Here is a 17863-nt window from a genome sequence, read left to right as displayed (position 1 = left end):
ACATCATATGATATGGAATATCCCTTTGGTCAGTTTGGATCAGCTCTCTTGGCTGTGCCCCCTCCCCTCCCGGCTTCTTGTGCACCTGGCAGAGCACGGGAGGCTGGAAAAGTCCTTGACTAGTACAAGCACTACCCGGCAACAACCAAAATGTCAGTGTGTTATCAATATTATTCTCATACCAAGTCCAAAACACAGCACTGTACCAGCTACAGTGAAGAAAACGAACTCTATCCCAGCTAAAACCACGCATATGTACTTATGCCCTGATGAACTGAAACATTGTGTTTCTTATATTCCAGAAAATTATCTTTTCTGTTGCATGACTATATCCCACACCTGGGCATTTTCAGTCTTTTAAGAGCACCAGTCAAGGTCGTGGAAGTTGTGTGATTACCCCATATTCATGAGATTAAAACTAATTTTAAGGGTTATTTTTTAAATGCCTTCTCATTTCTGAGTCTGTAGGGTGCTCACAAGTAAGAGGTTTCCAAGATTTTATCCATGCTCTAGGGAGAAGCCATAGGCTTGCTCTAGTTTGTATTTGTGGCTGTACAGCAAAGGTGACACTCCTGAGGCTCATCTAATTGCATGGACATTCTGGCATATATCTTCTCCTCCAGCTATGTCCCTTTTGCTCTGTGGTGCTGGCAGCAGGAAAAGACATAGCAGAAAAAATCTCTGCTAAGCCTTCTGATGAAGAAAGAGATCACTCTTTCCACAGCTTGCAGTATGCCCTATGAGCACAATAAAATTCATCTATTTGCAGTGCATTTCTGGCAATACTAAAAATGCAACCAAAGAAAAACTCTGGAATATAGTCTACCCTGTGTTGACTACCTCTTCTGTCAAAGCATAATATGAGCTAGCATATCATCATATTTTCCTAGTGCCAGCAGATACTGACCTCAGTTAGAAATACATACCCCAGCAAAATGTGATTCTATATACATTCAGGCAAGAAAAGTAATTAGTAGGAAAGCCTGCTATATATTGATTAAAACTATTATTTTGTCTTCTTGAGACAGCTATTGTGTTGGTGTCAGGACGTCAAAGAACATCCTATCATTTCATCCTAACAAGATGATCACATAAGAGCAGGATGAGAAGTCATGTTGCGTCTTGATATTCATGGTTTGAGAGTTAGAGATCTCATTTTGATATGAAAAGCATCTATCTTTGACATACAAATCTCCTGGGTAAATATGTTAGACCACTTTTACAATCATTTTTCCGTAAGAATTGAACGGTCCATTGTTGTTAAACTACCATATATTTTCTGTTGGTACTGAACACAAAACATAAGGAGCACTCTTGAGTCCAGAAGTAATGTTTAATATGATGCGCTAATGTAAAATACATTAGCACTTTCTTCAGGATCTCTAGAATTTCCATCACCCAGGAACTGTTTCTATTTAACAAGATTACAATGAGATAGATTTGAGGTATCACTGAGGATTTCTTTTCAGAGAAGTACACTTGTATCTCAAAGTCAAAAGAGATGTAACCTGTACAGCCCATATGCTAAAGACATTTAAAATAGTTTAAAACCTGTTTATTTAAATCCAATACTCTCTGGCCAATTAATCGAATTAAACTTTACTGAAAGAAAGAAGGTGTAGCCCTATTAGAAATCTGCCTGTCTGCAAATCTTCGAGGGGCACAGGTAGCTAATTTACAAGTGAACTCAGATGAGTGCATTTTTCTGTCAAAATGAAAGCAGGATATTCAACCTTCACTCATAAATAAGATCTGCAAGAATAAAATATTGTAAAATATTGTTAAGTTTTCTTGATGTGTTTGGCAGTGTTTTAAGTACTATGAACAGATTTTGCCTTAGAGCAAGAAACTTTTTAAGTTGTTGGCCACTCTTGCCACAGTTGAAATCACAAAGGGTGCAAGAGATATTGCAGAAGATTTGGTCTACCACAGAACTCCAGCTAGGAGCTATTAATAATAATAACAATTATAATTGTAAACTAGATGTATTTATTTTGATGAAGGTAATGGTTTTCTATTTTAAATAAAAATTGGTCTAATTTCAACATAAATGATACAATTATATCAATAAGGTTGTTGTAAAGAAAATAAGATTAAATTCTTACGCTTCTTTTTTTTGTGTGTGTGTAAGAAGACATTTTAAAAGTGTTTGTTGTAGTTTACAACCACGGTCATATTCTGATTACTTTCTCTAATTTGTGACTTTAAGAAATTCTGATAGATTCTTTCACAAAATGCCTGAAACTATGATTTCTATTTTTAAAGCAACAGAAGGGAAATGTAATGAAACAGTTCTTCAAATTCACTCTTCATTAAAAAAATGTATCTTTCTAGAATAGATAAATAAAAGTCTTATATGGAAACTACACAGCATACAATACAAAAAAGATAAAAAGACTAAAAGATTAAAAAAAAAGAACACTAAAAGATTAAAAAAAAAGAATACAAAAAGAAGAACAGGAACAAAGGATAGTCAGCCTCAACACTTTCAGCTAAAAAGCCTCACTAGCAATGAGGAAGTGCTTCATTTTCAAGGAAAACATAAGCCACAAACTAAGCATTTCCCAGTAAGCTTCATATATCAGAGTCTGTTTTAAGTTCTAAATTCAGTGTATTTGCCAATTAATAGTTGGTGTCTATCATCTTAAGGGTCTTTTCCAACCTAAACGATTCTATGATACTATACTGCAAATGACCATGTTTAAGGTGCACATGACTCGGAAGCAGACTGAAATTTGAGCTCTTTAAATTCAACTTCCATTACACCCATAGAATTATCTATAAGCCTTATGTAAGTTACTGGAACTTTAATCTCTAACATAGAGATGCTAATAGTAATTTACCCTTTAGACCATGAGGTCTTTAGAGTTATGGATCATTTCTGCCAGTGCTCTCACACTTACTACCAATAATACACCTGTAAAAGTAACAAAAAACAAAACCAAAACTGAGTTACTAAATCTTCACTAATAGCATGAAATAAAAAACAGTAAGTACAAGAGTAACTGCAAGGTATCTAGATATGGGTAAGACTACTTTTTCATGAGGTTATTACATCTGCTTTCAGTTAAAAGTTGGTTGTGTATCTAGCTGATTCTCTTTCACAAGTCCAACAAAAGCAAATTGGTCATATTTGTACTTGTTTTGCAGGATACATTATAGAGCATGAATAGTAATAATTTAATAACACAGTTAATGGCAGTTCTGCTAAATTTACCCTACAGGGTTTTTTTCTGAAACTTTAATAGCATCTGAATGTCTTTATTTTATAAATTATTTATTTATTTATATTTCCATTTAAAGGGGAATGGAATAACTCTTTTTTTTCCTTTGGTTTATTTTGTGCATTTAAATAAAGAACAAAATTGCACTTATATTAATTTAAGAGGCACTAAAGCAAAGGTATATACATTAGCTGTTAAAAACTGTACCTTTAAGTTATAAACTTCTCAAGGGAGCTTCTGCTAAGGATGTTATGAGTCTGTTGCTATGCGCAGTCAACTGAACTAAATGCAGATGAAACAGACTGCTGGCAAACACTTTCAACAATCTGTGAGCAATGAATATCAGAGATTTTTCTTTATTGTCTATCCTGGCACTTTACTAATTATTCTATTCACTTCATGTGTTAAAGGTATTAAGGTGTGGCTATTATCAGAGAAAGACAGACTACAAATAGGTAGATTCCTATACACTGAAGTCAACAGGATCATTCATTATGTAAGACTTGCAAATGCACCCTGGAGCAACCTAGAGGTACAGACATACATTCAAGTGACAGCATCTTTAAAAAATCTTAGTATATCAACAAAGCCAGGATATCTTCGTGTAGGCTTGCTCTTTTCTTTCAGCAAATGGAAGGAAATTCATCTTAGTCTAGCCTGCAATTAAAGAGGGCCATGAAGGTTAGTAATTAGGCTGAGGAATGGATGAGAGCTACACCCATACTTTCAAAGATCTGATTACAGCAGCTCATTAAGACCTAAATATTCCAACATATGCTTCCAAGTCTATTCTCTTCAGCAGCATAACATTTTGTTTCTTCTGTTTTTCATTTCATTTCTGTGTACCTATTGTAGTCCACACCAGGTTTGAGATTGTGTTTCTTGAAACCAAGTGCATCTATAGGACGTAGTTTATTACAAGAATAGACTGGAACATCCTGAAACACAAGGTTTAAGAAAATGTAAAAAAATTAAGATTTTGAACTATGATTCAGGCCCACTGTAGGATGGAAACACAAAAAGGTCTAAAAATCCCCAAAGAAAATGTAAGCAACTCCTCTCTTAGAAAGGCAATTAAGAGTGAAAATATTAATGGCTTTCACAAAAACAAGTTTTCATTTATTATCTCTGACAGCCTGCATTTTATCATGATTTTGGTATTAGTTTCCTCTGAGCTTTGTACTTTGGATTTATTCACTTTAAACAACCTTTCAGAAAATAGCTGGAGACAAATATTGTCAAATAATTAGCAATAGACAGCAGCATTCGTTTACATCACACCTTGTTGCTCCTACTATAATAGGCACTTTCCATGTAACTCTCCCAAAAGCCAAAGCTGGGTTCAGGATTCAGAAGGTTAACAAAAAAATATTACTTGTGAGAGTAGAGTGACAAGACCTAGGATGAGCTACAAAGGATAAGCACATACTGCCCACCAACTGCAAAATAACTCATCAGCCACTAACAGAGAAGGCACAGGGCTAACACCCTCCAGAAAAAACAAATAAATAAATAAATTTTAAAAACCAAAAAATCCCCACCCCAAAACATTAAACCCATTTCACAGCTAAATATAACCTCGTCAAGACAAAAACATACAAACCTTTGCTTTACAACATGCTGAAGTTCACAGAAGAGTGAACTCTTATTCTGAATCAAGTCTTATTCTTGCTCCTATGTTTAAGATATATGTCAAGCACTTTCTGCTAAATTAAACAGACAAAAAAAAATTAGTTAATCCTGCAAAACTCTGCTGCAGGAAATTAGTTGCAGCTCAGATGCCCCTGCAGTGGGTTATAGACCTTTGCAGCAATAAGGATGCTGAATCCTTATGTGCCTCTGGATCTGACAGATACTGCCTGCACCAGCGCACATTCAGTAAGTGCGATCCAGAGGGCTGTAGTTATTCCAGTTAACTTGATTATGTGCTTTTGGTTTTTAAATTAAACATAGAAGAGAAGATTCATGGCTGCTGGAGCTTGCTTACCTACACTTAAATTGTTAGAATGGTCTCTGGGTCAAATATCAGTCTTTGAAAACATTCCTGGGTATAGCTCAGGAATTAGAAGAGGCAGTATTCTAAACATACAGTTTGCATCTAGCGAGAGTGTTCATAGACTGAAAGACTTCAAAATTATGGATTGCACCAGTTGTCCAGTTCCTGAGAACTGAGAGGGAAATAACCCTTTTTGTCCTAGGAATACAGCTATTTTGTGGTCTTTTACTTAACACTAAACACCCTTACTGTGCATCTGAATCAGGTCTTGTCATCAACACTTTCTGAAAGATAAGTGTGGCTCCCATATTAAAACCAAACAAAAATAGCAATATTTAAAAAATTTAAATACATACACAACCACATCACAAGGTTTTGTGATATTCTAAGTAGTGAAATAATATGGGGAAAAAAAGAAAAAAGGGTAACACAAAAGTATTATTTTACCAACAATAGTTTTATTTTATTCAGGATGTTTCATAAAATTTTGTTTGGACACTTTATCCACTAGAACTGCTCAGATACAGAAATCTACTTAGGTGTAAGACCATACACGTTTAAAACCAAATTCACCCAACTTCCTTTGAGGCCTTTAGGTGGGCATCTAAAGTATGAGTTGAGCCACCCTTGACTTTTGAGGATTTTCAAAGATGTAAGCAATATCTGATTTACCTTTGAAGGCGACACTCACTTTCCATCGATTCTAGAGTGACAATGCTCCTTATATAGGTGTAAAAGTTAAATTACCTAATGTGAGATAGATTAATTCAGGCCATGTTCTTAAACACCACAATATCTTTCTCAGTAAAGACAGGAAACTAAATGTTGAGTTTATACCAGCATAAATGAAGAACCTTTCAGAAATTATTGTGTTAGACAGGTGTGAACAAAATTAGACTGTCTTTGTTCTTCTACATAACATATAACTCTCAGCATACTGTCAGCTCAAAAGTTTTATATTTTAATTTAAAACAGTATGATTTTGGTAATGTGAAACAGCACTTTCCCACTACTAAGTACTTTCTGAGACAGCACAAGATTATGCATTCAAATCCTTTATGAGAATATTGTCAATCACATATCAGTGAATTTCTCCTCACTGAAGAAAATCAAGTCCTGACATTTGAAACTGTGATTTGTATATTATTTTGAATATCTGTTTGTTTCTATACCTTCTATAAGCTTAAAAATTTATCAGACAGCCTAGAGGAAGATTTGATTAGGGTTACAGAGCAATTTATATTTTTTACATTATTAAAATGCACTTCCTTTTTTCATCATATAACAAGAACAGGAATCTTTCATACCATTTGAGGTATTTACTTCCTGTAATTTCTGCTGTTTTGAAACATTCAGGCTAAGTAGATAATAACAGTTTGATAACAGTAGATGGTAGTGTTTTGGCCCTGTTGAAGTCAACAGCACAACATTCACTGAGGTCAGCAAGGCGTCATTCCACTTACGGCCCAATTCTGAACAGCTCACAATTTAGCAATTTGATCCATGACTCGTAGTCCATTATATTCTACACTAAAATGCAATGAAATGGAATTTGAGACTGTAAGAGTCTCCAGACAGACTCCTCACTCAGAAAACAGCCCATTCATGAGATTGAAACAAAGGTTTTAGCCTGAATCAAAGCTAAAAGGAAGTCCAGAGAAAGGAAGGAAAGCTTATAATGCGCTAATCGTAGAAATGTTAAGATCCAGTACTTATCTTCTTGAAGAAAATAATTTTATATGTAATTAAAAATAAATAATATTGATAAATTACTTCTAAGTTACCTAAATAAATACCAGAGTCCAACATATGGGCCACTCGCAAAGGGGCTAATTTTTGTAACTTAGAGAAATATTGAGGTAACATATTTTTATCCTTAATCTTGAACTGTGCACTTCAAATATTTTCAGCAAATGCAGTATTATATTCCAGTATGTTCATATTCATCAAATAAATAGTGTCTCCAAGACTAATAATGGAAATAATTGACTGTCAGTCAGAGCCAGGAGTCACCTAGCAGTCACATCATTAAGTTTCAGCAGCAAGTGAAACTGTTTTTACGGGTTAAAAAAAAATAAAAATCTAATCCACAACTGCAGCGCTACAAATCAGTTACCAATAACTTTATAAAACCTGAAGTGCAGTTTTTTGTTTTATTTGCATTCTAACCCTATCATTGTCAAATGAAATGTGCCATATTTTTTACACATAAGTGAGGATCTTGTATAGAAATTCAACGCTGCACCTGGTAAGTTAACTCTTCAAACATAAATCCGATGAGGACTGCATGCCAGCTACATGCTAAGAGGGTGAAAGGAACCAATCTGACCATGATACCAAGGCTCATCTCCACTGACGTTGCTCTTGGAAAAAGCCTACTAGGAGCAATAGAGGCATTTAGATATGCTCAGACACTATAGATTCATGTGATTTGATAGAACTCTGAATGCCAAGACCCATGTGCATCTCCCCTGGGCCAACGTCACTTAGTTACTAAGTAAGTAAACAACTGAAATGTTTTCCTCGGTGTTTATCCTTCTTAGACTTCCAAATATGATTCAGAGATGTAATCATTTAAATAAAGCCTGCCTGTTTAAAATACTTCAAAATCTTAGCTGTCTCATAATTGGATAGTTCAAACCACAATATAGTACAAATAATTACCAACATTTAACACAGGGAGAAAAAGGAAACAAAGTTAAGATGAGGTATCGAGACTAGTTTTCATAAGCATCTTTATGAAAGTGCAACTGAAAGTGCCAGAACACTCTTCAATACAATGTACCTAAACAGACATGCTTTTCAAAAATGTCTAACAATTCTAAAATTTTACTGACAGTCTTAAATATTTGTATATGGAGAAAGGGGAGGTTAATGTCTGTGTCTATGTAGTGACTATTTTTCCTCTGGATGCTAGCGACAGAAAAGAATTTCAAGGATATCTCTGCATACGCACAAAATCATTTCATATTATAAAATTGGACTCGTATTCTTCAGACATGGAGCCACACTACTCTCAATGGGAACACTTGCATAAGAAAAAAAAGGATCTATTTAATGACCCATTGGACTTAAGATCAGCCCAGACTTAAAATCAGAATTTATCCTTTAATAGACAAAGGCAAGTTTATTTATTATTTTTTTTTTATCACCAGGCCCCCACAATATTCCTGCTTCTCCATAGCACAACTGTCATTTTATGGATGGTGCCACTGAAATTTATTCTACAAAGTCCCAGACCTGCATCTTTTAGTGTGCACTCTCGTCAGCCATATGCATGTTTATTCAGATTTCTGCTGTGTTTTGGGTTGCTATCCAGAAGGCCACAATCTCAACACGAAGTCATTCAGCTCCACAGCTGGGACACCTCCTGTCTGGTACTAACTTTGGGGAAGTGGTCATGAAACTTACCATCTAAAACTCATCAAAACAATTATTTGATTGAAAATTGGAGACTTGCCATACCTTAGGCATTCCTACCCTGTTACTGTCAAAGACACTGCTTTTCCTTTTACATATTTTTAGCATCATTATTTTAATGCATTTGCCCTCACAACAAAAATCTAAAAATAAAGGACAGAGTTCTCCTCTACCTTTCTACACCTGTCTAAGGAACAGACAGTGTAACAAATTCTGAATAATAGATTATGCATTCTTGGAACCTGGAAAGGACAGTACAGAAAAGAAATGGCTCCTAAATTTTGCGTATAATTAATGACAGCCACAACACTGTTATGAATGTAAGTGTATAGGATAACTCATATTCCAAAAGCAGCACAGATGATGCTCCTGACAGACAATTCTGTCCATCTTAACTCCTCAAAAACAAAAAGTCAGTTTATAGGCTATTGTGGCATTCCATATAGCACTTTGAGGAAGGGATTTAAAGGTCCCTTTCTACTTCCACAAATACACAGTCAGTCTTAATTCTTACCTTCAGCTGCCCTAAAACATCTGACAGAGAAAAGCCTTTTTATTTGTTCTGATTCTAGAGTGTAAATCCTGGAAATAGAAGTCAAATGCTGAAACTTATTCTGTCAAGTACAGACTGTACAAACATCAATACATATCTTTTTTAACATACAATCAAAAATGGCTTCAGAGAGAAGCCAATTTGAGAGAATGATGTTTGGAAACCAAAGTTTCCCTAACATGCCAGTGTATATTAATTTGTTTCATATTTCCTTCAATATGACATTCCACCTAGCCAGGGGTGAGACCTATGACTGAAGGGGGAGAAAACAACTGCTGCTAGTAAATGACAGCTAGGTTATGGCTAGTGAGACTGCAAAATATCAATAGCTTTATTGTGCTAGAGGCTTATTTTGACATACTAATGACTGGCCGAGAAGGAGCTACTTTTTTCTAGGTCATAATGAGATATCACAATGTGCTCCAAAGGACATGAAATGTACATATAGGATGGACAAAACAGTGGGGTAAGACAGGGACATAATAGTAAGATTGGAAGGAAAGGCAGGAACTCCTTTATATTAAGAATCAGCAAGGGTATCTATAATCTGTATGAAGAAACTCACTGCACTTTTGACATTGTCTAATACTAATGCACCCAAATAAACAGTAATTACACACATATTTCAATATAATAAGCCAAAACTGATCCCAGCTCCCACAAGCCAACTGAAGTATATTTCAAGACAATTCCATCTGTCATAAAAAACAGATGGTAAAGGAAACAGATGTCTCTTTGTGATCTGATTTACACATCTGCAGACATTTACAATATGCATGCATTTCCAAAGAATGCTGAGAAAGTTAAACTGGGAAATGGGAAATTTCTTCTTAATGGGCATGCGCCAACAAAAAGTGTGACTCAAGAAAAAAATAAGCTGTGAGAAAAACACATCTATCCTATCAAGCCTATCTGTTTCCAAACCAGTATCATATTACAGCACCATGTTAAAGAAACACCAATCATGATAAAAATCAGACAACTTTGGAAATAGTTTACTGCAGGGAAGGATCACTGAAATGTGAGGTGGCTGAGGGACAGGTGATTTTCAGATTTCTCCCCGCTCAGAAAGAAGACCTGAGGTTAGCAATGGTAGTCCTTCAGAAATTCATTATACAGAAAAGCAAAACATCCCTCAGCAAGACAGACCTGGAGATTTATTTAAGATCTAAATCTCAGATTGCCATTTTATGTAGACATCAACAATAAGCCATCGACAATGACACCAAATATTTGCATTGGTTTCAGTGAAATTATGCACAAGAATCAGCAGAGAAATGTGTTACAAGGATATAAGAGTCTCATTGAAATGGAAAAAATCCTTGCAGAACCTCTTAGACAAGAGGTACAGGATAAAGCAGTGCAAGGAGCCAAGATGTGAACAACCTTCAAAATTAAGTTACATTGAGGCAGGTCAAAACTAGACAAAATCTTCTCTAAATTTTTCTGTTTGTTTTGAAGATGTTGTTGGTTTCTTAGATTTTTGCCCAATTTCTTTTTCTCCATGTAGTTTACTTTGGGCTCACAAAGGGTACCATATTGTCAGGCACAGAGAATTAAGTCTTCTTTTTTCATCAAAGCACAAAATCCAATATAAATGCCACATCTCTGAGCTGAAGGAACCATATCCTATGATGAGATTCGATATCCATGTCCATTCCAGTCCTGGGCCTGTCTGCTGAGACTGTAAATAAGGAACTAGATTCACTAAAATGTTCTGTTTCCTCCCACTGAATGGATACTGAACAGCCTTAAACCTCAGCTTATGTTTATTTTGCACTACTATAGTGACCGGTGAGACACAGACAGAATGCATCAGTAAACCTGTCCAAAGGGGCTAATTATCACCGTTGGGAACTGGGCCAATTTAACCAGTTTAATTTTCATACAGGCCGTCATACAATCATCATATGGTAAGTACTTTTGGGAACTAACCACTTGGGCTGGAACCAAACTGGTGAGCGGGAGGTGAAAAGCTCCATATTCTGTTACTAATCCCCTGAGCTATAGAGTACCCAGCTGGTAGTTCTATAAAGGTTCACACAGTTTTTGTTTGAAAGGCAGTAAAAGTAGTTACAAGGGTTTTTTTATCTTTTTTTTTTTTTTAAACCAAACCAAACAAAAAACTCACACTTGCAAGAACAACTTTTTTCTTAAAATAATCTCTTTGAAAGTAGCAGACTGTACACATTTTACAAGAATAAACCAACTTCTCCAATATTTATCCACAAACTGGGAGTCAGAGATCATTAGTGCAAATTTCTGCTGACCGGCAGCATTTATTCTATAAACTTTGGGTATCCTAAGTGGTCCATTAGAGAATTACAGATATCTTCAATCTGTCTAATCTCTTCAGCGGGCATGTTTTGTTTCCAGGCATGAATGCTACTTGGTGAAATTTCCCCTTCGTAAGGAAGATAGAAAAGACTGGTGGAGGTGGCAAATAATATTTGGTTTAAGCTAGCAGGAGGAAGAGGAATACCAAGAAAGGCAAAAATTGTTTCAGCCGTCTTCTGAGGAAAGCTCACAATATCTTCAAACCTGACCAGCCGATAATTTGTTGGCTGCAAGTCCCCATTTATTCTCAGTGCTGCTGCTGTGTTTGTTAGCCATAAATAGGACAACACAGAAACAGCATTTGAATTAGAATTTGAAAGTTCTTTTCTTAATGATTCATATTCAAAGGCATAGCCTTGATTTAAACTACATTTTCCTTTACCGTTCTCCCCCTTAAACATTGCAGCCAAGTGTTGTGGAACATTTTTCAAGGAGTAAAGGCTTGGCTTATTTTTGTACAACATTGAATAGATCCATGCCCGTGGGTCCCTTACTACATATAATGCTCTCATTGACGGTCCTAGAATTTCCTGAAAGAAGGGAAGCTTTAATGTCCAGCTCCCACTACTTAAACTAAGCACAGGTCGTGCATTAGGATAATAGAGGAGATGTCTTCTCAGTTCCCTTATATATTCAGCATCTTTATCTTGATTCCCTCTTGCCCTGCTTCTTTGCTCTGACAAAGATTCTCCCTTTTTGGATCTTTTCTTTTTGTCCTTGCTTACAGCAGAATGCTGAGTAATTTTACTTCTGCTTGCTTCATATAAAGGAATGTTTTGTAAATGTAACTTTGTGCCTTGAACTAGAGACTGGAGCCAACCTTGGATAAGATGAAAATGACCATTCTGGACATCAGAAACCTTCCATTCACATGGGTCTACAAAGGAATCGATTTCAAATTCAGTCACAGGAATTTCGAGATAGGGTGTAGGTATCCTGATGTATAAGAAGTCACTGCTATTGAAAAACAGCTGTTTTAAAATTTCTGCACCAGAAGCAGGAAGTGAAGTAATGATAACATCTGGCAAAACAACAGAATTTCCTTCTAATTGTTTGGCTTTATTGCCTTTATCATGTTCTAGTCTTGTCATGTCACTGCTCCATTTTGCACAGATGGGCTGAGTACACATGCTCCACACATCCACCAATTCAACAAGCCACAGTGTGACAACGAGTATCAGGATCCAACGCAACATTTTACTGAAGGATATGTAAAACCGCCACTGAAAAGCCAGTATGACCAAACTAACACCCAAAATTAACCCTGCGATTATGTTCACTTTGAATCCAAATGGGAAAACCACCCTATTGTTTTTTACCTGTTTTTCCACTGATTCAGTACCTAGACCAAACTTTGTCACTTTGTTCTCATGAACTACTTTGGCAAAACCACCAAATCCCAAGTAATCAAACCTTGTCTTTAAATTCTGATATTCAGTCACAACAGAGATGGTATTTTCAGTGTTGTTCACACTAAGAGAAATCTGAAATCCAGATTTTCCATTATCTGTGAGTCTGCAGTTAGAAACATTGACATATGGGCCATAGAAAAGGTAAACAATCCTTGTAAGCGTGTTTTTCATTGGAAAGGTAACATTTACAAACTGAGTCCATCGCTTTTTGAATTCAGCAGCTTGTTCTGCCTCCTGTATCTTAGCAACAGGACTACTCCCATGATGATCAAACCAAAACATTTTGTAGTGGGCATCCCACACATCCATCATAGCTCCATTGTATTTGTTCTTAAATTTATAGGGTATGTATTTAAAATCAATGTCGAGATTATGAAAAAAGGCACTGACAGAATTAACAGGAGAGTCTTCCTCCTTCTCAATATGGTCTACTACTAACAATGTCTGAGAATTTAAGAGCAGCAAAACACGATACACACTTTTCAATTTCATTGCTGATGTGTAAGCAGATACTGCCTCACCACTCACAAACATCATGTCTCCTGCCTGGGAGGCTGTTATAATTTCTCCAGTTGAGTCTCCAACCTCATCGCCCATCCACTTCAGCCACTGGGCACACTCACCAAGCTGTCCCTCCCAAGGATGGTTGCACTGGCTCGTAGGAGATGGAGCAAAGACCAAGACATTGTTCAGGTGGCTGAGTTTAGGTCCATAAAGAGCCTCAGATACAAACACCTGTCCATTGGGAGCAAAAGTGAAGGAGTTCTGATCAGGATGTTCATGTCCCGGATTGAAACTTCTCCACCCATCAATCCAGGCATACGGTTGAAAGTGAACAATGTCGTAGACAGCACGTCCACCGAGTTTTCCAGACTTAAAGGACACAAAGGTGTTTGTCAGACTGTTTGGCAATCCAGCCCCATAAGTAACAACTCCCCAGTTAGGAAACACATGCATTTTTGCACTCCCATAGTCAGGAGGCGGCCGAGGAGTGATTTCAGCAGCATACCATATAAATTCAGTGTGCAGTGTGCTCCACCTCTGTGCAGTCGATGGCACCATTGGCCCATCCTTGGGTCTGTGTTTTCTAATCTGCTGTGCCAGCCAGTTGCCTGCTCCATTCTTCATGACAAACTTATCCAAGAAAACCAGTTGGCTCTCAGGACCATAAAACCAGTTGTAATTAGAATCTGCTATGCCCACAGTCCTCTGAAAGCCTGGTAAAAGGGTGGCATAGTAAAACCAAAAGTGCATTTTGAGCCAGTGGTTCTCCAAGTTGTTAATACCAAAGTGGCGCTGGGCCAGGAAAACATACTGGGTTACTGACTTGGCTGTGTAACTCCCGTAAGCTACTCCCTCATCCAGAGACCCGTCTACAATATGATTAAGCAGAAGCATTGTTTTCTCCATCGCATCAACAACAGTGTGTTTCCAAATATTTGCCTGAGATCCTTTGTCCACCCCTGCAACCAAAGCCCCAATAAGCAAAGCAAGCATATTGGTTGCTTGGTGATTATGGAGAAGCTGCTTTCCCCAGGCACGAACCTTTGAGTACTCATACATTTCCTCGCTTACAGACCATATCTTCTCCAGGTATTTTTGCCTTCTCCCGTTTTCCAGTGAATTATACAAGAAGTCAAAAGCAGTGGCAAATCCTGTTAGGGAGTGACCAAGTGGCACTTCATCTCCAGGTGCATTCTCAACCAACCAGTTTTTGTAGCCAGCCATTCTATCCATATATTCCAGGGCAAAATCAAACGCAGCTTTATCTTCAGGGCACAGCAAACAATAAAATGCTAGAGGTGGCAGATTGTTACCGTAAATCTCATTCCACTTTGCAGCAAAATCAGCATGCTTGGGTGGAGGTAGGTAGTATAATGGGTTGGATAGCATAACTGTCACTGCACTTCTGATGGCTCTGAAGAGATGAGAATGGCTTGTATGAGCCTTCTGCCTCAGTGCCTGGACATCTCCAGCGTCGAAATACAAGCTTGGATGAAGAACTGTTTTTTTCAGCTTCTCCTCAGCACTAACACCTTCAGGTTGCTGTTTTTCATATTGATCTACATTTTCTATGAAAGTCACCCAATCAGAGTAATTGCTTACAGATTCTTCAAAAGTGAAGACAGCAAACATCATTAATGCCAGAAATAAAGTATGCCCCGTGAACATCAGAGCCATGATCCATTAGGCAGCTGCTCTTCCCCTGGCAGGCATTTCCTAACAAAACACCACGTTCAGAAAACAAACTTCGATCCTGTTAGTATAAAAATTAACATCTTAAGGCATACTTTAGGAGAAAAGACTTAGCGTGTACTGTGCGTTCTAACAGATACTCAGATTACTTGTAATCTGAGATACAACATTGAAATAACAAGGCTCTCAAAAACTTAAATCCTAGGTGCCTTGTCTCTTCACATTTTTCTCAAACACAACACTACAGCATAAATACTAAAATTTGGGAAAAAGTAAAATCTCTAAGGTATGCATACAAAACACAGGTTGATAATGCACAGTAGGAGCCTGAAACACTATCTTCTGATAACTTGAAAAACTTGACTTGAAAAAAAGGAGTTGGAGTCATATATTTACTTTTTTAAAAAGCTTTCAATCAGGTCAGGTCAAATTCCACTTCTAGAGCTGACGAAAACTCCACTGATCACAAAATGATAGAATTTATTCAAAACAATGTGTTATTTTTGATGACACAGGGAATTTACAGCACTTGGAAAACAGACTCCAACACTGAAGTTATTGTCTTCAGCCTTCCCCTTATCTCAAATTTCCATATGCACTCTTTCCATCGTTCTCTTTTGGGACTCATGGGAGAGTGGGAAGGGAAAAAAAAATTTTAAAAAAATCAAGATAGATCCTCCATTAGCTCCTTTTGATGAAACTGCAGTGCTTTTAACCACTATTCCCCTCTGTCTGTGAAAGGTGCGTCTGAATTAATAGTCATAGAGTATTGATATATTTTCAAGTCTTCTTTCATCTTTATCTTCAGCCGATGATGCCCAAATTTTGCCTCTGTGATTCAGCCAATCCTGCTCCTTCCATTACGAAGCAAAAGGAAAACATGTGAAAGGGCAGAAAGCCAACACTTTTTTGTTAGAAGAGCAGTTTCGGGTTTCCTTCCACCTTGCACGTTGGTTCTTTCTGTGGAAACAGAAACAAAAATTCTCTGAAGCTGTACAGGTGTGAGAACATATTTAAAGTACTTAAGATAACAAAGTACTTCTAACTTTCTAGGAAAGATAAGTTAATACACCTTACCTTTTACAGAAATTTTTTAAAAAGGAGCATTTTCAAAGTTCCATAACATTTAACTTCGGCAAAACAGAAATTCTGACTGGCTACTTAAGCTCGCTTTATTTCACCTCTTCCTGCGTGCGTGACTACGAGGTCTCAGGGCATATTCTCCCATTACGCTAAGCAGGAGCTACGCAAGAAAATAGACCTGAAACGCGCCACCAAAATTAAACGGAGCTCAAATTAAAATAAAATTATACGCATACACAAACCACACGCCTGGTTCTGCCGGCGAAGCGAAGGCGCGGAGCGGGAGAGCGGGCAGCCCGACCCGCCGCGGCTGCCGCCGTCCCGGCCGAGGGGCGCCCCGCGTCCCGCCAGCCCCGGACAGCGCCCGCCGCGGCGCCCCCGATCGCGGCCGGCAGGGGGCGCCCCGCCGCCGCCGCCGCCGCCGCCGCCTCCGCCCGCCCCGCGCCGCCCCGCCCCCCGGGGCCGCACAACTTGAACAAGTTTCGGCGGCGGTGGCGGGCGCGCCCCGCACGCTCCCCGCAACCACCCTACATCTCCCCCCTCCCCCCCACCCCCTCGGTGGCCGGGAGCTTCCGTCTCCTCACGCCCGGCGTCCCCGAGTGTAACCCCGACTCACCGCAGCGGGTCCGGTGGAGCGGGGCGGCCGCGGGTCCGCGTCGCTCTGCCCCGGCCAGCGCGGCCCGGGGCGCGGGGCCAGCCCCCGGCCGGGGGGCTGCGGGTGGCGGCGAGCGGCGCCGGCCCCGCTCGGCCGGGCCGGGCTGCGCTGGGCTCGGCGCCGGCCCTTTCCGCCTCGCCGGTACTTTCCACCCCGGGCTGGCCGCAACTTCGGTCCCTGCTCTCCGCCGGCGGCTCCCTGGAGTTGATGGCGAGGGAGGTGCGGCGGCGGGCGCGGGCGGCGAAGCAAACTCGCAGGGATGTCGCTCCGGAGGGGCGGGGAGGGAGGGAGGGAAGGCGGGGGGCGGGGGGGCTGGCGGAGCCTCCCCGGGCGGAGCAGGGATGTGCCGATCCTCCGCGCCGTCCCCCGGCGGCGGGCGGACTCCCGGCCCCGCCGGCGCTCCCGGCTGCTCCTCTTCCCTGCGACTGCGTGAGCTGGGCGCCGCTGCCAGCGCCGAGCCCAGCCCCGCTCCCGGCAGCGGCTGCCACCGCCGCCCCTGCGCCTCGGCAGCGGGCTGTCGGCGGAACCGAGCCGAGCCGAGCCGAGCCGAGCTCAGCGGAGCGCGGGGTTGCGCCCGGGGGCCGGGCCGGGGCGGAGCGGGGTGGGGGGGGCCGGGGCGGAGCGGGGGGGGCCGCCCGCGGGAGCGGCGGGGGGAGGCGGGCGCGGGCGGCTCCCGCGGCGGCTGCCCCGAGACCGAGGTGACGGATGGTGCGGGGATGCAGCGGGCAGGTGTGAGAGAGATGCGTGGAAGAAAAGCTGCCGCGGGGGGTCGCCTCCGTGTCCGGCTGGCAGCTGCCGGCCCGCCGCGGGCCGCCTCCCGGCGCTCCCGGCGGTAGCGGGAGCCGGGGCCGGCGGGCAGGGCTCGGTTTGGCTGGGCTCGGCTGGGCTGGGCAGGGCGGCAGGAGCCGTCTCTCCTTGGGCAGCAAGTTTGTAAGCGCGGAATAAATCCGCAACAGTGCCCATAGCTCAGAAACCACGGGGATGCGC

General features: G+C 40.3%; 1 protein-coding gene across 1 annotated transcript; it reads right to left on the bottom strand.

Moving 5' to 3' along the window:
• Positions 1–10172: 10172 nt before the first annotated feature.
• On the bottom strand, positions 10173–17449 carry DSEL (dermatan sulfate epimerase like). The gene is made up of 2 exons (XM_075084605.1): positions 16838–17449; positions 10173–16098 (listed from the first exon to the last, which is right to left on the bottom strand). Exon 2 carries the CDS (start codon positions 15121–15123, stop codon positions 11473–11475), a length of 3651 nt encoding a protein of 1216 aa, XP_074940706.1. The 5' UTR covers positions 15124–16098; positions 16838–17449; the 3' UTR covers positions 10173–11472.
• Positions 17450–17863: the final 414 nt, after the last annotated feature.

This window comes from Phalacrocorax aristotelis, chromosome 2 (genome assembly GCF_949628215.1).
Source record: "Phalacrocorax aristotelis chromosome 2, bGulAri2.1, whole genome shotgun sequence".
In the NCBI taxonomy this organism is placed as follows: Eukaryota; Metazoa; Chordata; class Aves; order Suliformes; family Phalacrocoracidae; genus Phalacrocorax; species Phalacrocorax aristotelis.
Note: the sequence above shows the minus strand (reverse complement) of the source record. Positions and strands in the feature narration are given on the sequence as shown.